At 54.6% G+C, this 19,206-nt stretch overlaps 8 protein-coding genes across 8 annotated transcripts; 5 read left to right on the top strand and 3 right to left on the bottom strand.

Moving 5' to 3' along the window:
• Positions 1 to 1,044: 1,044 nt before the first annotated feature.
• On the top strand, positions 1,045 to 2,711 carry BDP81DRAFT_62194 (MSP domain-containing protein). The gene is made up of 7 exons (XM_060596074.1): positions 1,045 to 1,276; positions 1,336 to 1,406; positions 1,469 to 1,491; positions 1,546 to 1,604; positions 1,657 to 1,772; positions 1,840 to 1,980; positions 2,034 to 2,711. The coding sequence occupies exons 1-7, from the start codon at positions 1,237 to 1,239 to the stop codon at positions 2,430 to 2,432; spliced, it is 849 nt and encodes a 282-aa protein (XP_060442470.1). The 5' UTR covers positions 1,045 to 1,236; the 3' UTR covers positions 2,433 to 2,711.
• Positions 2,712 to 3,649: 938 nt separating this feature from the next.
• Positions 3,650 to 5,002, bottom strand: BDP81DRAFT_325324 (fatty acid desaturase; the record flags this gene model as incomplete). Its single annotated transcript, XM_060584962.1, has 3 exons — positions 3,650 to 4,324; positions 4,399 to 4,677; positions 4,808 to 5,002. 3 exons carry the CDS (start codon positions 5,000 to 5,002, stop codon positions 3,650 to 3,652), a joined length of 1,149 nt encoding a protein of 382 aa, XP_060442469.1.
• Positions 5,003 to 6,532: 1,530 nt separating this feature from the next.
• BDP81DRAFT_62185 (uncharacterized protein) lies at positions 6,533 to 7,475 on the top strand. The gene is made up of 2 exons (XM_060596073.1): positions 6,533 to 7,176; positions 7,257 to 7,475. Exons 1-2 carry the CDS (start codon positions 6,840 to 6,842, stop codon positions 7,382 to 7,384), a joined length of 465 nt encoding a protein of 154 aa, XP_060442468.1. The 5' UTR covers positions 6,533 to 6,839; the 3' UTR covers positions 7,385 to 7,475.
• A 2,096-nt stretch (positions 7,476 to 9,571) lies between these two features.
• Positions 9,572 to 11,017, top strand: BDP81DRAFT_462997 (ICE2-domain-containing protein; the record flags this gene model as incomplete). Its single annotated transcript, XM_060593961.1, has 2 exons — positions 9,572 to 10,093; positions 10,229 to 11,017. 2 exons carry the CDS (start codon positions 9,572 to 9,574, stop codon positions 11,015 to 11,017), a joined length of 1,311 nt encoding a protein of 436 aa, XP_060442467.1.
• Positions 11,018 to 11,615: 598 nt separating this feature from the next.
• Positions 11,616 to 13,435, top strand: BDP81DRAFT_433239 (uncharacterized protein). The gene is made up of 2 exons (XM_060590843.1): positions 11,616 to 12,446; positions 12,570 to 13,435. The coding sequence occupies exons 1-2, from the start codon at positions 11,846 to 11,848 to the stop codon at positions 13,058 to 13,060; spliced, it is 1,092 nt and encodes a 363-aa protein (XP_060442466.1). The 5' UTR covers positions 11,616 to 11,845; the 3' UTR covers positions 13,061 to 13,435.
• On the bottom strand, positions 13,101 to 14,218 carry BDP81DRAFT_494177 (uncharacterized protein; the record flags this gene model as incomplete). The annotated part of the gene is made up of 2 exons (XM_060595377.1): positions 13,101 to 13,831; positions 14,013 to 14,218. The coding sequence occupies 2 exons, from the start codon at positions 14,216 to 14,218 to the stop codon at positions 13,141 to 13,143; spliced, it is 897 nt and encodes a 298-aa protein (XP_060442465.1). The 3' UTR covers positions 13,101 to 13,140.
• Positions 14,219 to 14,377: 159 nt separating this feature from the next.
• BDP81DRAFT_433236 (Mur ligase) lies at positions 14,378 to 16,125 on the bottom strand. The gene has a single exon (XM_060590842.1). The coding sequence runs from the start codon at positions 15,785 to 15,787 to the stop codon at positions 14,540 to 14,542; it is 1,248 nt and encodes a 415-aa protein (XP_060442464.1). The 5' UTR covers positions 15,788 to 16,125; the 3' UTR covers positions 14,378 to 14,539.
• A 708-nt stretch (positions 16,126 to 16,833) lies between these two features.
• BDP81DRAFT_62137 (uncharacterized protein) lies at positions 16,834 to 19,189 on the top strand. The gene is made up of 3 exons (XM_060596071.1): positions 16,834 to 16,986; positions 17,324 to 17,885; positions 17,941 to 19,189. Exons 1-3 carry the CDS (start codon positions 16,976 to 16,978, stop codon positions 18,850 to 18,852), a joined length of 1,485 nt encoding a protein of 494 aa, XP_060442463.1. The 5' UTR covers positions 16,834 to 16,975; the 3' UTR covers positions 18,853 to 19,189.
• The last annotated feature ends 17 nt before the right edge of the window (positions 19,190 to 19,206 follow it).

The following is a 19,206-nucleotide window of genomic DNA, read 5'->3' as shown; positions in this document are numbered from 1 at the left end:
TGGATTCGTCTGCTTCGATGAGAACAGGAAGTCTTTAAAGAGTGTGTGTGAGTGGTGTGTGAATCACGGCTTGTATCCTCCTCAGCTTGCCTATCGGAGATGAGTTGAGTTGTGAATAAGATTTGGGATATTCCCGTTGCTGTATGAACAAAGCTGGTACGGCAGGCACAGTTGAGTGGTTGTTTCCTGAGACGTCATCTGCAGGTGCCTTTTCCGATGGGAGCTGTGGATAGAGGGGCAGCCTCAGTGGCTGGAGCGCGGGAGGGACCGACAACACGGACACTGGAGCTCTTCATTCCTCGTGCTTTGTCAGGTTCAGTAGGTACCTTAGGTACCTATTTGATCTTCTTCTTTCTCTTTCCATTCCCTCTTCGGGTTCTCTCTTCCACTAAAGATTTAGTCCTGTTTGTCCACAGCTGTCAAGACAGAAATGGTTCTCTTACTCTAAAGACAGAAGCCCGGGAGGTAGTCGTCGACGGAGCCAAGTACCGTCTTGGTACCTGGTATAATTAGAAGCGCCACATGAAGGGGTCCCTTCCACTTTTTAGTGGATGAACATGATCAATCAAACCCCCGGGCCCGGATTAACCACCCCTGCCCCCAATTCCCAAGGGAAGCTCTGAGTGGAGGCCCGAGGCCCCAGAGCGCGACTCCGATTGACCGTCCGCTAAACTTGTAAGGGGGCACTGGGGGGCTAGAGAGTCTAGAGTGTACCTTAATGAAACCTGGCCTGGACTGCCCGAGAACTGTGAGAGGAATTGGTTTGCCCAGAAGCCGGACTTTGTGTGCGCATCCATCCTCCCTATCCCAATCGAGTCCAGCCCAGTTTGCCCGTTGGCTACCTGAGTACATTGCCGTGGTGTGTATTACGTCGTGGGCTCTTGCGTGCGAAACACCTGCTTTTTTGCCCGTACTTCGTACCCGTCCCGAACCGTGGTCAATTACCCTGTTCGCCTGCTTTGCCTTCCTTACCTCACCATACCTTACCTACCTTACCACAGGTTCCCTCCTTACGTTCGTACTCTTTCAAGAAACCTTGACCTTGCCTTACAATCCATCGACTTTTCTAATATCGCCCCGCGCGCAACACTCCTTCGACCCCGACTCCGCCCCCCTCACATTTATCTCGCAAATTCTCTTCCTCCCGTTGCTCAGGCCGAGGCCTGTTTCGATTGCGCCGGATTCTCCTCATCTACTCTACATCACCATAAGCTTCGCACCCACCTCCAATCCACCATGTCGGTCGAAATCGAGCCCACCGAGCTGAGCTTCAAGCGTACGTCCCTCCTGCGCGCATCCCATGCGGCATCGTACTGACGTTTGCCTCCTTTCCAGGTCCCTTCACTGTTGAAGTCTCTCGGATTCTGCGGATCAAGAACCCGAACCAGTCCCCCATCGCCTTCAAGGTATGCAGCCATTCAATCCCTCGGGTGTCACGTCACCCTTTGCTCACAGAACTTGCGACTAGGTTAAAACAACCGCTCCGAAGCAGTACGATCCCTTGCATCCCGTGCAGCCTTCGTAAGCGACTGACGACATAGCCAGGTACTGCGTTCGCCCCAACTCGGGTCGTGTTGAGCCTGGACAAGATGTCGAGGTTACAGGTAGGTGCTTCGCGCAAACGCCAGGTGGTCACATGTCACTAACAGCATTCAGTCCTTCTCCAGGCCATGAAGACAGAGCCAGCTCTCGACACCAAGTGCCGCGACAAGTTCCTGGTCCAATCCGTCTCCATCACCGCTGACAAGGAATTTGCGAGCATTGCCAACATTGTAGGAAAACCCCTACATTGACTCCGAAGGTCTGGCGCACAGGCTAATCAAACGACTGATATTGCAGCTCGACCAGACTGACAAGTCTTCTCTCATCGAGCGAAAAATCCGCGTCAACTGGCTCAACGCCGAGGACACATTGTCCCTCAATGGTGGCAGCGCTTCAGCTGTCGCATCCACACCCAATCGCCAGTCCGTGGTCAACGGCGTATGTTCTCCGGCAGCTCGTCGACTCTGAAACGAAACACTAACAAATCGCAGGACTATACCCCCGATGTCTCCAACGTCTACTCGTCTCCCCAGCAAGATGCCGATTCCGGCAGCCCTGCGCCTGCTCCCCGACCGTCGACCGCCGATGTGAAGGACGATACCGTTTCTGAGAAGGCCCAGTCTACAGTCAGCGCTGCGAGTCACGTCGTCGCCAATACCGCCCAGGTCACTTACGAGGAGCTGAAGCAAAAGCTATCCCAGGCCGAGGCTAAGATTGCAAGTCTGCAGGACACTAGCGGTCTCCGGCAACGCGTCAAGACCGAGACCGAGAAGCTCCCCACGGCCCAAGAGGCTGCCGCGGCAGTGCGGCAGGGAGCCGAAGGTGTTTCGGTACAAATTGTCGCTATTTTGTGCTTGTTCAGTTTCCTCCTTGCTTACTTCTTCTTCTAAACCATTCTTGGTATTCCCTGACAATTCCCCTTTACACGACCTTTCTACTGGAGGACTTATGAAGCGCGCTAAGTAGCACTGGGTTGAGGCAGCATTGCCGGTGACGCCCTTGTAGTTAATTGCCAAAAGACAATGGCACGATGAGCGGAAGTGTGGCGACGCGGTGAGGTGGATGGAGAGGAGGACCATCGACAGACATGGAACGGAGTCAAATCACATGTAACCATGAGGATTCTTTTTGTCGTAACGGCGTGGCGTCCCGCACGCGAAGTAGTTGATTTCAGAGACTGATCTTATGACGATGTTCGTCTTCCAGTGCAGTGACATCAACGCAGCGCTCCTAGGAGCTGCTTTCTACAGCCGGAGCAGTATATCTGATGGTACAGAACTAGCTTAACAGGAGGTCGGCGTAGACGAAACCTGTCTTGCCCTTGCCCAAATTTAGGTTACATGGCATTATGAAAGTCGTCATGCAGCCTTCTCGCATATCTAACAATTGCTAAGTCTCATCAAGATCCACAGCCACGAGCTTGGAAGCAACAGTGAGCACTAGACGACCTAGCCTATGATGCAAAGGAACATGGTCGGACGTGGCTCTTTTTTCACGCCGTAGACCCAGAACCCGAAAGATTCTGGTCGACATGACATAGTTTCTTCTCGTCTTTTTGTCACTGAGGCTTTTGAAATACAGACTCCTGTGGATTGGAAGAAGAAAGAGGAGCCTGGAGTCAGTTTCCTCATCTAGCGTACAGCCATCTGAGAAAAAAATTGTATGTGACAAAAGCCAGGATCATGATCGTTTATCCCAAACTTCTTTTTCGTCTGTGTCCTGCCCTTTCGTACTGGAGACCTTGAACTTGTTTTTAAGTGTTCTATCATGTATGTTACCCGATAGCAAGCATAGCTTCCGTGGCGACTTGGTATTCTGACAAAACTTTTCGTCGTTGTGTCCAACGTAGGTTGCGCTACCTTTGGATTTCAAGAGACATATAGACAAAGAGTTATTTCCAAATATATTTCGTATTTCCACTTGATGTTTCATTAAACTTTCGTCATATCGAAAGAGGGGTCTATCATCCATAACCCGGTTCGTGAGCTAAATATATATAATGCTACTTATTCATCAGATAACTTTTTTTCTTTATACACAGATTTCGTCTTCCAAATTGAAAACAAACTTTCTTTCTCTCTCTCTGTCTCTCCAGTCCCGTTTTTCCTCATGCCTCAATCTCCTCGCGCGTCCAGTGTGCCACGGCACCGCCGCCAACCTTGCGACCGCCCTGCTTCCTCTTGACGCGGGAAGTGATGCCGACGTTGGGGTCGAGGATGAAGCGCCAAATGACATAGGTCCAGCTCTCGTGGCGGGGCAGCTCGTCGTAGAACTCGCTGGCGATGGCGCGGAGCTTGGGCAGACGGGTCCAGGGGACGGCGGGGAAGTCGTGGTGCTCGTTGTGCAGGCCGACGTTGTAGGTCAAGAAGTTGAGCGGGCCGTAATAGGAGAACGTCTCGGGGACGGGGATGTTGTTGGCGGCGTCGCGCTGGGCGGGGGTGACGGTCTCGTAGACGTAGTGCTCTGCGATGAAGTGGCCGGCGAGCGGGTGGAGGGAGCCGGCGAGGAAGGAGGAGAGGAGGAAGTAGAGGATGGTGTTGAAGCCGAAAGTCGAGTAGAGGGCGTAGTCGAAGGCGAGCTGGACGGCGATGTTGAGGTAGTGGACCCAGGTGAAGGGGACGCTGTAGACGAGGGTCGGACGGACGGCGTAGAAGAAGATTTGGAAGGTGCAGAAGAAGGCCTTGCCGAGGATGGAGTCGAAGAAGACGACTTCGAGGGCGGTGGGGAGGTCGGTGTCGAGGCCGTCGACGCCGAGGGACTTGTGGTGCGTCAGGTGGTAGGGCTGGAGGGTATCAATGTCAGTGATTTTTTGGTCTCTGGGGGGGCGTTTGCCATTGACAGCTCTTCAAGACTTACACGGAAGGAAGCGCTGTAGGGCACGCCGATGGGCAGGTTGGCAAAGATGGCGAACAGGCGGTTGGCGAGCGGGGAGCGGAAGGCGAGGTTGTGGGAGATTTCGTGGATGGCGAGGAAGAGGTTCTGGTTGGCGGTGGCGCCGAAGACGTAGCCGACGAGCCAGAACTTCCAGGAGAAGAAGGAGGTGTCGCGGAGGTACCAGGCCCAGAAGATTTGCATGGCGACGACGCCAGCGACGACGTACTTTGTCAGGGGCTCTGGCCCGCAGAGCTTGGTGACCTGTTTATGGAATTGTTAGTCATTTGGCAGCTTATAGGCAAGACATTGACCACTGCTGTAGAGCATTGCGGTTCGTGGAGTGAGAGAAAGGGGTATGTGGAAGCTTGTGTCGTATCGTAAAGTGCCATACCTCCGGGTGAGCCTTGATGATGGCGAGTCGGCGGGTTCGGTGCGGTTCCTCGGTGTAAGTCCAGAAGAAGTCCTTCTCTTTGGAGGTTTCGGTCGGCGCATCGGTCGTCAGCTTACCGGCGGCGACGCCATCGGGCGCGGCAGCGGACTTGCGCTTGGACGGCTGCGTCACGGTTGAGGCAGCGGACGAAGCCATTGTGCTGCGGTGTTTGAAGGGGGGTTGACGGTGGTGGTGCTTGTTCGTGGGTGTCGTGTTGAGGTGTGGCGCGCGCGGGCAGTTGTATCGAGAGAAAGAAAAAAAAGGCCGATATCAATCTGTCCTGACCCAAGAGAGAGAGAGAGGAGGGGCGAAAAGAGAACGAGTGTCGAATCAGCTGCTCTGGGACATTTAATTTATAAAAATGTCCAGGTCTCGAAGAGAAAGAGTGTGTCCGTGAGGAAACGAGAGTTTTCCACCGAGCGCACTTGTCAATGAAAAAGAGACGAAAACAAAAAAGGCTTGTGTGTGTTTCCCCCTTTGCGCAACAGGAAATGGAGTGTTGGTGGGAGAGAGATCATGCCTCGAAAATGGCAAATCTCCTGATGGCGGGCTGTTAGAAGTTAGGGGTATGGGAGAGGTACCTACCTACCTTGGCACGGGGGTGTGTGTCCCCTTCCGAAGCGGTCAAGCGGTGTAACAAGGTCGCCTCCCCAGGTACCGACCGCATTTCTGCATTTCTGCTCTTTCTGCGATCTGCTTTCCATCTGTTGTTCTCTTTTCTGCAACCTGTGGCGCAGCAAATATCCATGGATCAGTGGGGGGGTGCTGGAATGAAAATGGAAGGGCCCATAGGGGTCCCCTTCCTTGCCCCGCTGTGGCCAATCGTTCGGAACATGTGTTTTACGGTTTCTGGCTGCATGGCACCTCTCCCACCCATCCGTACCTTTCTCTCTCTTTTTCTCTCTCACCTCTGCATTCCGTACGCGGTTAAGATGGGCTTTGGCAGAACTCTCTAGAGCTGGTGGTGGCCGAGAGGAGCAAGGATTTGCTGAAAATTTCTCTCGTTTTCTTGAGACGTTGTTGGGGGCCATTGGGGGAGATTTGGGGAAATCCAAATCCTCCATTGAATCCCCACACACCTCTTCCCCCTCCACTCTGATATGCTGCCCTCCCCTGTCCGGCTTGGTTGCCACTTGTTGCGCATCTCGACCTTTTCCATGCCGTGCAATCATCCAAGCTATCCGTAAGGTAGATCAAGATGATGGCCATGCTCCATCTTGCAAGTTTCGAGGTATCACGAAGCTGTAACTGTTATTTTCGTCGCCTACGAGAAGCCAATGGCGATGATATCGCAGTGCATCACTTGACCAGCTCTGTTGTGGTATTCGTACGCCCTTTCTGTCGTGTCTAGTCCTCTGCAGCTTTGATGCGTGAGAAGATGGGATAAACCATGCTCTTCCAGGCCCAAACCATGTATCTTTTACTTTGTACCTCACGTGGTCTTCTCCTGGTTAGGTACGGATATCTCACGTCACACGACCAATGCGTGCGCGCAATGCGTGTTCCTGCGAGCAAGAGCATGATTGAAGAACATCGCCTCCGTCTGGGATAGTAGAGAGAGGTCCGTGGTGTATGTAACTGCGTATGACATGGGACGGAGGCTTTATGCCGAAGCGAACCCCACGTTTTCTTCTTTTTTTTCTCCGTGCCAACTTAATCGGATAGGATTGCCGCGGGCCGTCAGAGACATAGTGCTCTTATATGGCCGCATCGTTACATTGGTCTGCTAGATTGGCTCGTTCAACGTGCCGTCCTGACTCCTTTTCATTTACCCGTCATATACAACTGCCGTATAGCCAGAGAGTTTCTGCCCATCGAGCAGGTCTTCGGAGGGAGATGGACCGCAAGAGGGGGTTGGGATGGTTGACATAAGAGGCAGTCAAAAGAACGATATTGGCATCATGATGGTTTTAGACTCGAACTCTTGCACCTGCGGTGACAATCATTCTTAACTTGCAAGTATCCCGAAGGACCAAAGAGCAACGTTTCAACAATGAGATTCGTCCTACTCGCCACGTCCCTGGCGTCCCTCGCCGGCATCGTTCTCGCTAAGCCTGAGAAGATCAGGGGCGTAACCGACCCCGTCTACCACTTGTACCTTCAAGCCTATCCCAAGGACAAGTCGATCCCCGTCCTGGGACCCGAGGCGTCGGCGGAGTTCTTCAACATTGCCGGAACTATACAGAGCGCCAACTCGAGCTCGTATCTCAATATTGGCGGCGATGCTACGTCGTACAAGACTCTTCAGTTGAGCAACGCCTCCGGCACCAGCGCGTGGGGCCTCGAAGGGGATACTATAATTACTACCCAGAGCAGTAGTTGGGGACGTCGTATGTTTCCCTCCTCATTCATGCGATCAAGATGGCCCCTTCGTGGTCTATCTAGAGCTGGGACTGACCAAGTTTGGTAGAGTTGAATTTCTTGGTGTGTCAGCTGGACACAAGCTACTGGCAACTCTATCTTCAAACCGGGAGCGATGTGCCAACTGGGAGGAACTGCAGCAATTATCAGACGATCCATCTGCCTTGCCTCTGCTAGATGGGTTCGATCTGAGATCGGGTTCGTTGCACAGAGAAGAGGAGCTGAGTGGACGGTGTCTAGCTACGTTGCATGTAGACAATCGATGGTCGTCAAAACTAAAGTCGCGAAAACTGCTTTTGGCATGGATCATCAAACGAAGGGCTAGCGGTTGAAGAAACAATGCCCCCGAGGCACGCGTCTTTGTGTGACTTACAATGCTTGGTTTCAGTGCTTGGCATCAAGGATCAAGGAGACCGTTGGGTATCATCCAGCGAATAATGCAACTTGACAAAGGGCTACATGGAATGTTCTTACTAGACTCTCCGCCAACCTGATGGGCGTCGGCATTTGTGACTTGGGTATTGTGTTTGTGCAATGACTCTCATGAACTTTGAGAATAGGCATCTGGTACAGCCTTTTTCTGTTGCAATGAATGTTAGACCAGCATCTGGCGTCAAAAGCGGCGCTGTAGGTAGTTGATGTCTAGAATAGACCTAAAACAAATTCATCGAGGTGAAAATGCGAGCTCTTGAAAGCAATATGAAGTTGAGATGTATCAAGAGCCAAAGGGCAAGACATCTGCCTGGAATCGAGATGTGTTAAGTAACTCAACGCTAGTCCGGCAAAGACATAGAGGTCAAATTTGGGTACAGGCCCGGAGATATTGAGCATCAAGTACGATCAAAGTATCGTCGACTGAACTGAGAGTGCCATGCCCACAGCTACCTCAAGAACCCCGCTTTGGTCCGAGGCACGTCAAGATAAGATGAACCAAGACCAAACCCCTCTCAAGCCTCAGCTGGGCATGTTAAGTTGACTCTGAAGGATAGAAATGGCTTCCAAAACGTTCATGTGACTGGCAGCAGCTTCATATCGTGATGACTGGTTGAGTGAGGTTGAAGCAGAGACATATTGAAGAGGGGGTTCTCCATGATTGGCTGTCACATGCAGATAAGTCAAGCTCTCAAGTCCAGACTGGCAGATGGAGAAGAGCAGAAGGGACCAGGGCAGGGATGGCACCAGAGGGGGCTAGAATGGCACCAGCACCTCTCCAAGTGGAGGCCGACCGTTTAGCTGCAGGGCGCCTCTGCAACGCTGCAATAACCGCTGCAATAATACCAAGAACTTGTCAGCTTGTCAGGCCTTGGGCAGGCTGGCCCTGCTGGGATTCCAGGACTTGGAGAAAAGATGGGATGGACTGGACCTGCGTTGCTAATCTGAAGTGGGATCGAACCAGCCCAGCGCGGCCACGAGAGAGAAACGATAGGGGCATGCGACCTGGGAGAGACACCCACTGATTTACTTGTGATTTTTTGGTGGTGTTCCAAACGGTGGCCGTTGGTTCCTCACTCTTTGTGCATGTGAGGTGTTGCATGCAGTCTGTGGTCTTATGTCTTGCAGATCATGATGTCTCATTTCTGCCTGCCGCAGCAAAATGGAACGCCGTCACCGTTTTTTCCTTTACTCTACTCCGTACTGAATACAAGGTAGAAATTAGACATGATGAAATAGAGAATTAAAGATGGGAGGGAAAGCTTGGGCCTTGTCACATCAGCCTGAAAGCTGCAGCTTCACCGCCCATAGGCTTAAAGTGTTTAAAGAGGTTCGTTCCATCGTTCCTCCCAGGTGGTACCTAAATCCAGGCATTTTAGCAGGTAAGGTACCTTGAGGTAGCGCCACGTGAAGATAAGAACGTAGGCGAGCAGAACCGCCTTTAACGATAAGCCCAAGCTCCCACCTGCGGTCCGCTTCCTGCCACCTCGCCCAAAAATCTACCGGCAGGTTGACACTTTGGTTGGTTTTCCCTTAATCACCCAGGTTTCTTTCCCGACCGCCGGACCTGGACCGACTTCGCACCTTCTCTGCTTCGAGTTGTCTGTCTACCATTTTCAGCAATAGAAGACTCTGTCAATAGCCTCTGACTACCTCTGCCGAGTTCCTGCCCTCGAACCATCGAAACGAGACGATCCACCTCCGCCCTGATACAAACACCATCAACGGTCCCCTCACCGTCTCGCGTGCTCTCCACCACCAAACTAATAAGCTCGACCCTCTCCAAGTCTGCGACGACATTTACGAGCGCCTCTCTGTGTCGTCTCCCTCGACTGTTCGCGACTACGCCGACTCGCCGTCCACAGTGGCCGGCCATCGTCAGAAACACACCCCTCTGTCGGCGCGGCTCCAGCAAGCCAGCTCGTCGCGCCGATGTGGTGGTTCCTCCGAATCGTCGCCAGTGCCATCTTCCTGCTGAGCATAGTCCTCTCCATACCCGTCGCCTTCGATGTCGGCGGTAGGGACAGTGGACTGGCCTACAGTCTCGCCCTCTCCGCCTTCTACTTTGTCTACTCGACCATCGCCGTCGTGACCCCCGCAAAGTCGCGCGTTCGCTGGGCCATATCCGTCATCCTTCGGCTTTCGCAGTGGGTTGTCATTCCCGGACTTTTGATCTGGGCCCTCAGCCGCTTCGCCGTCGACGCTGGAGCTACAAATTGGGTGGAGCGGACGTTGCAAGGCATCACCACGTCCAAGTCGACGTCATGGGGCGAGTGGGTGTTTGGCGAGGGTGGTGTTATTGAGACCATAACCTTGGGCGGCTGGGATAAGACATTGAGGTACTCGAGTCCGGTCTTCCAGCTTCTCGAGGGATTCTGCACTCTGCTTGTTATTCAAGCTGCCGGGCAGATCACCAAATGGCTCGTCAACAGAGGACGAAGCGACACTTGGATCGTACGTGGAAACCCCTCTTCTGTGCCCCGACTCTGTGAGACCCAAGCCAGTCACGAACAGCCTGGTCATAGCCTGGTCTCACAGATCCGGATCGCAGACCTTGGCCATTGCGAGACTTACTGACGGCTTTGACAGATTATCCTGCTCGTTATCTCTGGCAGCGTGCTTGCGAGTGCCGTTTACTTCCTCTGGCGTGTCGCCCACTTCCCTTGGATCGACAACTCTGATGCCATCTTGATTGGTGTCACCATGACCTCAGCGTTCTTCCTCTGCGCGTATGGAATTGGCAGCGGGCGCGGCAACCCTGTCGAGTCGTCCCTACTCTTCGCATACGTCGTTCTCTGCGTCTACCAGATCTTCACCGACTACCTTCCCTCGGAGTCCACAGAGGCAGATCAACACCAGTCCTCACAGCCCGACTTCCCACCCTTGCCGCCGATTATCATGGCATCATACTCGACTCTACTTCACATGCTCGGCTCCCTTCCCCATGCCGTTCACTCGTCTCTCAGTCTTCTGTACGCAGCGTTCCAGACCATTACGCCTTCTGTCATCATTTCTCTCGCCTTCCGACTTCTTGTCTTTTACTGCGCTACCCGGATTATTCCTGCTGTCCGCGAATCAGGGGCGAGGGCTCTCATGGAGGAACCAACTCTGGAGGAATCAGACGCTGCCAACTGGCTACTTGGGATCATCACCTACTTCTCGCCTTCGATTCTCATCGCCATGTACACAAGCTTGCTTCTGCAACACTTTTCAACGAATGATGGACCAGATGGGTGGACGTTGAGAGGAGGCGACCTGGGCGGCAACGTCTGGCGCTGGACAAACGTAGCAGCGACAATGACCCTGTACGCGATCGAGTTGTACTTGGGTAACGAGGATCACGATGGCGGTCTGACAAATCACTGGAAGATGGATTAAGAGCGAGGTTGCCAACACTCGCGGAACAATTCGACAAAATTTGCTTCTCGATGGCATGGGGGGTTGCCCTATGTTGTCAGGACTTAATGAGTGCAGTCTGCCCAGGCAGGCTAACAAAAACGGATCGATCATCGTACATAGGTCGTAATGACACACGGGCTAAGGGCACGGAAAGGGAAAGGACAGGCACAGAAATACGGCGTTTAGGGGGTGGAAGTCTGCATGCTCGAATGGCGATTCTTTTACTTGCGGACTCGGCTGAATAGCTCAAGGGAATTTTGATGATTGTTGCTTGAGAGCACTGACCGGTGCCTAGGCTTTTTCCAAACTACCTACATTAGTTAGGAAACTCATCTTTTAAATCAATGGTCTTGAAAATGTCTCTTGTCGTACTGCTGACGATCGCCTTGGAGGATTGTAAAACTTGTTCCATCGACAATGGGCCACGATCTTTTTTTATTAAAGTTCCAGAATGGCTTGTTTCTTGAGCACTATTGCAAGTGTTTGGTCCTTTGATGATCGGGGTTGACCTTCGGACGGGCTGTAAACTGCAAGCTTGCTCGGCCATAACCACCGGGCGCATCCACTTTGACGTTGCGCTCGCTCCGTCGCAACTCCGTCTTTTCTGGGGGCCTCGGCAACTCCGCGCTTGTCAACCTCACCTCTCTCACTTACACCTCTTCATCCTAACAACATCCGTCCCTCGGTGGTCTCTCAACGTCGTTCTCCTTCGAGATACATGTAAGAGACAAAAGACTTTCCGCAAGTTTCATCGTCTCATAACATTGTATTCACCGATACGTATTTGACCTACGCATCCAAACAGCCATGGCAGCAACGCACAACCCGATGCGGGCATCCACCCCGCCGCCCGCCGTCTCCAAGACGACGATCCACATGTCGGGTCTCCTCTGTGACGTCTACGGTCTCGAGGAGCTCGTCGCGCGCAAGCAGAAGCCGTCGGCGGTCTCGTGTCTTTGGCTTCATCATCCGCGTTTGCGTGCAAAGGAGGACATGGTTGATATCGCGAGCCGGGTGATTTCCCAATGGGAGGAGACGTCGTCGTCGTCTGGAAGTACCAGGGCCCTCATTACCGTGGCGTTTGACCAGCAGAACCACGGCACCAGGACAGCGTCGGCGACGGCACGGGATAGCTGGCGCGAGGGGAACAAGACGCACGCGCTGGATATGTGGGGGATGGTTTCGGGCATGGTGGCGGATACGAAGGGGTTGTTGGATGTTGTGGAGGGGTATGTGAAGATGGAGCTGGGGCAGAGAAGGAATGGGGAGGCGGCGGAGGAGGGGTGGGAGATTGATCAGCATCTTGTGTTGGGTGTTAGTTTGGGTGGGCATAGTGCGTGGCAGACTTTGTTTAGGGAGGAGAGGGTTGAGGCTGGGGTTGTTATTATTGGGTGTCCTGATTATATGGGTAAGTCCTCTTTCTTTCTTTCTTCTCTCGGCTGCAGATAGGGGATATGTTTGTCTTTTGAGATGGTGAGGTATGAGAGAGGGGTGAGAGAAGGTCTTGACTAATTCGACTTGTGTGAAACAGCTCTCTTGTCGGACCGCGCGAGGTTATCCAAGCTAGCATCCTTTTCCGCACAAGACAACGGCGCCTCGTTCCTGGGCAGCAGAGACTTTCCCCGCGACCTCGTGGCTTCTTGTCTGCGTCAAGACCCCAAGGGTATCCTCTTTGGCACCGGTGCGGTCTCGGAACGGGCCGCCAGCCTCACCAAAGACGAACAGGAGCGTCTGCGCGGCGTCCTGGACGGCCTCCACCTACACGGCAAGAAATTCCTCATCTGCTCCGGCGGCGAGGATAAGTTGGTGCCGTACGCCATGTCGGCGCCCTTTGTGGAGTTCTTGACGGCTGCTACGGGGACGTGGTATGCTGATGCCGGGGTCGAGGTTGAGAATAAGGTGTATGAGGGGGTTGGACATGCGTTTAGTCAGGGGATGGTGGAGGATTCGGTGAGGTTTTTGGTTGGGGCTGTTGCTGGGAAGGATGCTGGGGCGGGAGCTGGGGAGAAGTCGAAGATTTGAGAGATACAGAGAGCAGAGCAGAGTATGCTGAGGGTTCAAGGAGGTTGAAGAAAAGGGGTTGAATATGTATAGATACCGTCTTAAGCCCACGGCCTCCTTGCATCTTCTACAAGCGCCTCATGCCCGTCTACAAATCTCGTAACGAGCCCACTCTGTCTCCTCTCCCCCTCGCTCACGAATAAAACATCTCCCAAACCCCACGGATTCCTCGCCCTCCTCTTGCCCGCTAGACTCGCGCCCACGCCGTGCGGGTCAACCGTCCACTCGTCCGCGGCGTGTTTTACGCCCGCGATGGCTCCCGCTTTGGAACCGTCACCACGGTCCTCCTCATCATCATCCTCGTCGTTTCTCCTCTCCCCGGGGGTAGCGTTGGTCGTCGTCGAGGCGGCAGCAGCGCCCTTCATCCCCGGCGGATCGATCCCGATATACCTGACCTTATCCAAGGGAAACCCTATGGCGGCGCAGTGGCCGTCGAGGATGCGCGGTTGTTTGAAGGCGTGGCTTATGATTGTGAGGGTGCGGGGGTAGGTTGAGTAGAGGCGGTGGAAGAGGAGGAGGGAGTGGAGGATGTTGTGGTAGGAGTCTAGGGCGAGGGTGTCTGTGTGGATGAGGGATGTTATGGGAGGAGGTGGAGATGGCATGGTGGTGGTGGAGGAAAGGGAAGAGGAGGGAGGAGGTGGAGGAGGGAGGATGCCAAAGTAGGTGTTTGCGGCGGCGAGGTTGGCGTAGGATTCTGCTTCGGAGAGGGGTGTTTCTTTACGTGTTGGGCCTCTTTTGGTATTGGGAAAAGGGTACGTTAGTTTTTACAGATATAGAGGTATAAGATGTTATCCCATAGAAGGGTTGAAATGCATGGCGATAACATGAGAATACACTGATGGATGTGACGTGACAACCAGACACGAACTAAACTAAAAAGTAAAAGTGGTCGGGGGCGGACTACGGCACGTACCCCGAAAACACGAGCGCGGAAGCCGGGTACTCGTCCCGCAGTGCCGTCAGCCCGGCCTTGATGTGCTCGATAAACGTCGGGGTTTCGCCGGTTTGGAAGTCGGCGATGAGCCACTCGGACTCGGCGGCGCCGTTGGTGAGGCCGCCGGTCCAGATGCCGTGGCAGCAGACGACGATGAGGTTGGTCGGGAGTGGTGTTGCTGTCATTGTTTCGATACGTATATACCCAATTCGGGAATTTTTTGTTTACAAATGTGAGGAGACAGTATTTGTGAGTTTTAGTTCTGGAGCTTTGATGTGCATTGTATTGTGGATCATGTGATGTTGGTGGCGGTGAAAGTTGCAACTTCTCCATTGCAAGATACACCTTGCTCATTCTCATTATTGAGCTTTGAAGCTGCCACCCTCAAGGTAGCCTGCGTCGCACACTGTAGATATACGGCACGAGAAAAGGAAAGGGGATCCTCGATGGATTATAGACCAGTGAGGTAGCGGATTTACAATTACTTTTGATTATCCCGTGACTGCTCACGATAGAATTCTATAAGCGTCACCGACTAGGTAGAGACTCCCCGTCAAGACAACGGGACCGTCTTTGGCGGTCTCAATAGCCCATCTCGTAGCTTCTTTGAGACCGTCTTTGCTTTCAAACACCTCCTTGGCGCCCGCGCTCGAGGCCATCTCCCTCAAGGTCTCCAGCGGCAAAGGCTCGACCCACGGCATCGTCCCCCGCCGAGAAAAGCCCACGCAGGCGACGTTGTCTCCGGGCCTGAGCAGCGTCCGCAGCATGCCACCGGCATCCTTCCCGTCTTGCTTTGATACTGACACGATCCACGTCACGGGCTTATCGGCGTCTCGCAGACGTCGCTCGACATATGTGGACAACGTCTCGGCTGACTGTGGGTTATGAGCGCCGTCGATGAGGATGGGATTTCCTTTACGTGACGGCTGCTTCGCCTCGACATCCAACCATGACAGTCTGCCCAAGTGACTGACGTCCTTCAAAATCGGCAGGGCCTTTTCCACAGAGAGATCGAGGTGCGGATACGCGAGCTGGAAAGCCGCAATGGCGCACGCCATGTTCTGCGCCTGGTGCGGCATCAGCTCCGAGTCGTACAGAGTCTCGAGCAGACCGGGCTGGCTCGTGGTGAGGTGCAGCGGCGCTGAGACGCTAGCGGCGTGCTGCCGGAAGACCTCGAGGACCTCGGGCGGGTTGCTGCCGTCGACGACGCACGGCACGCCGGCCATCATGATGCCGGCCTTTTCCTTTGCGATCTCGGGCAAGGTATTGCCGAGGAAGGCCTGGTGGTCGAGGCCGATCTTTGTGATAACGGTAACGCTCTTGCGGCGGAGGGCGTTTGTGGAGTCGAGGCGGCCGCCGAGGCCGACCTCGACGATGCCCATTTGCACGTCGGCGCGGCTGAAGGCGCCAAAAGCGATGAGGGTGGTCACCTCGAAGAGGCTGAGGGCCTCCTGGGCGACATCCTGGGACAGGCGCGCCTGGTCGTCGGCGAGGATCTTGCGGTTGACGTCGGCGTAGACGTCTTGCGCCACGGGTGTGCCGTTGATCTTGATGGCGTCGCGCGGCTCGATTAGGTAGGGCGATGTGAAGAGGCCGTTTGAGATGCCAAAAGATTTGCACAGGGCTGATAGGTACGTACAAGTGGTGCCTTTACCGTTTGTGCCGGCGACGTGGATAGCATCCCACTTCTGGGGGACACCCTCGAGGGCTCGCGAGATGCGGTGCAGGCCTAGGCTGATGCCTTTCATCGCCATGTTGTCTGTCTTTTTCCTGCCAGGTCTGGTCCTTTGCCTGTCTGGTAGAAGGTGCCGGAGTGATTCTGGCTGCGTCCGGGTGTTCAAGCCCAGAGGATCACCAACGGTCTATCCGTATCTCGGTCTCGGCTCTGGATCCGACGGACACTTTTTCGTATAGGGCTGCTCGGACTTCGTAGCCCGGCAACGACTCAATGTTGCTCTTCTACTCCCTCAGGAGTGAGTCACTGGAAAGCTGTGGGAATGATAGGGTCTTGGATTATCAGGATCACGAGGTTCGTTTCCGGTGCCGAACGATGTCAGCGAATGATCATGAATGAGCATTCCAGATATTTGCATCTGATCCTGAACGTTAACGGAGTGGCTGCCGTTATGTGCAAGCAGGCACGGCAGGCACGAAGCAGCTCAAGCAGGTGCCATGGGCAAGGTTCCTGCTCCAATGGTAAGGCGAGGAGTACGTACCGAGATGAATCCATGGAAGTTGGCAAGTGCCGCTCCAGCCACACTTCCATTGGAGGCAGGCGTGGAGGGCAAGGCAAGGCAGGCACAGGCTCACCACGGACCAGTGACCATACAACGGAAAGGCTCCGTGATTGGCCAAAGATGACTTGCTTGAGGAAGCCCGCGCCACAGGGGGAAAGAGAGAGGCAGAACTCCGTGACTGCGACCGGGGAGGGATGGCCCGGCCAGCCACTCACAAAAAAGAAGTAAAGCGGCTATTCCCCAAAGACCCGCGCTTTTTTCCATTTTCCTTCCTGTTCCTCCTTTTTTTTTTTTTTTTTTTGTCCCGGAGTCTGCCCCCCCCCCCCCCCCCCTCCCGTCCTCTCGCCTTAGGTTGCTCCATTTCGTCCTTGACCGTCAATCCACGTTCAGTCCCAGTGGCCCCGTCCCAGTCCGTCACTGAACCCCCAAGTCCAAGTCCCAAGTCCCAAGTCCCCCAATACTCGCTTCCGCCTTCCCGCCTGTCCGCCCCACGAAGGGAAAGCCATTTCGGCTTCGCGCAACTCGCCAATTCCATCGCGAATCTATCGCGAAACACGGTACCGCGGACCCATTCTCCATCACTTTCATCACGACGACAATCGCACCCATCTTGCGATCAACCCGAGACTTTGCACCGCCTATCTACCATCCCCGCTGCCTCTGAATTCAATCCATTCGTTGTGCGCGCGCCATTAGTTGGTCACAATGGGACTCCCGTAAGTTTCTCGCCTACCCCTGCGGCTTTCCTGGTCGCGCTGCATTACCTTTGCCTTTGCGCCTGGCCTGTGGGACGCTGGCTCAATCTCGACGACCTGCCAGTCGCATCGCGTAATCGCATCCGCTTCCACTCCAATGCCTCCATCCATATCCATCTCGTTCATCATAAATCCTCCGCATACTCTCGTTTGCGATTCGTCTACCGCCTCCAAAGACTGCCTTGGCCACGTCGTCGCCGCGGTCGCTGCCGAGTTGTAATCCAGTCGCGGTGAATGCAGACTGCTTCATACCCTGGCCTCGCATTCCATCACTAACATCATATCTCCCCATCCGCAGACTCTTCATCGCTCCCGTCGAGTCAGATGTTCCCGCTCAAATCGGCGACAAGTCTGCAGCCACTCGGCATCCTCGCTCTACCATTCGCCGCTCCCGCCGCAGCGTCGACGCCCGCCCCTTCCGCCGTCGCGCCGCCCTACTCCGCGATAACTACCCCACTCCCGGCCCCGAACCTATCCCGCGCGCCCGGTATCCATGGATCGAATCTGGCCATCCTCCGCCTCCCGAGGCATACGTTGCACCCCCCTCGCGATCGACTCCTCCAGTGCCCGAGCGCCGTAATCCCGCTGCTGAAATCATCGAACGTGTGAACGAAGCCCGCAATCGTCGACCTGACAATAATGAGCCCAGCGAAGCTCGCCTGATTTCCATGTACGGTGATGAATGGGTATTGAACCGCATGCCCAGGCTCTCCAGCGGGGTTACCGTCACACCCCCGACCGGGGAAGAGGATGCCAACTGGCAGGAACCCGACCAGGCTCAGCTTGAGGGCTCATCATCATACGCCGACTATAGAGAGCGACGGAGATTTCGTCGGGCACAGCTCGATCGCATGTCAATGGTAGGCATTTTTGACTGTGACTCTGGGGTACGCTGTTGACTGACATACCAAGTAGCCCGCACCGCCAGTTGCAGCACGCTTTGACCGCAGTCCCGAGCATGCAACTTCCGCCAGGTTTGCAGGACGTATGCGTAGACCGGACTTGGAATCGCAACCCGATCGCGCATCGTCCCGGCGCGTACGCCGGATTCGTCCGTTTGGACACTTGATCGAAGCTTCTCTCGCAGACGGCCTCGGCGACCGTAACAGAAGCATCAGCCCTGATGAAGATGGCGTCTGGGATACACTGTTGACCACGTTGACGCCCGACCCGCAGCCTCCCAGTGCTGGCTCGTCCTTCGCTTCGGCTTCGGCTTCTGCGTCTGCTTCTGCATCGCAATCACAGAGCGCCGGCGCATCCTCTCGCACGTCTGTAGACAGACCCGAAAGGGCTGAGGAGTCTACCGAGCAACCTTGCGAATCCGGGCTTGACAACTCGGATAGCGAGGGCCATGAAGACTTGCACATGGGAAGGGGCTGGCCTGATCACTGGTCGATGAACTACCCATCCAGGCACCGGCGATTTGTCTCTGACCTGGACGCGAATGATCCCAGCAGAATATCCTATGTCCGTGGTGACAGGGTTCCGGGAGCTATGAGGGCTATGAGTAGCCGCGACATCGAAGAGATGCGAAGTCGTCGGCGACTGGAGCTCGCTCGGCACTACAGGATCTCGACTCGAGATCCCACTCCGCTACCGGAGTTGCTCGACCACATCGTTAGAGATTCGAGCGAGGAATCACGAGATGCAGGCGGCCAAGGGGATGGCGACGGCGATGCAGGGCCCCCGAGCCGCACCGAGTCGTCCAACGACAACGCACTGGAGGGTATGCAGGAGATTGTACGGCATCTCGCACGGCGACAAGACATTCCCGACGAGTGGTGGGCAGGTGCTGGGCTTTCCCGGACTCTGCCAGATGAATCTTGAATCGCGCACGATCCTTCGGGCTACGATTTTCTACGTTTGACAAGAAAAAGCGAAAAAAGCCCTGGGAAGTAGAAGAAACTTTCCAAGGCATGATGTTTGGAGTATAACGGCTATAGGACTTGCCATTGGGAGGCAGTCAGGGTTCACTTTTGGGTTTATATTGGCGCCATGCAGTTATCTGGGCGGGCCATCTGTATAATACGTGTACTTTGATGGAAGCGTGACGGTCTCGAGTTTGGTGATAGCAGAACGGGTGCCGTACGGGGAGGGAGGCATGCGAGAAACCCATGAGAAAAAGATCCAGAGGATCTACACTATTCGGGGCGGAGAACCATCAAGAGAAATGGAGTGGCC

This window comes from Colletotrichum phormii (assembly GCF_030913505.1).
Source record: "Colletotrichum phormii strain CBS 102054 chromosome Unknown BDP81scaffold_16, whole genome shotgun sequence".
NCBI lineage: Eukaryota > Fungi > Ascomycota > Sordariomycetes > Glomerellales > Glomerellaceae > Colletotrichum > Colletotrichum phormii.
This window is presented reverse-complemented; position numbering and strand designations above follow the sequence as displayed.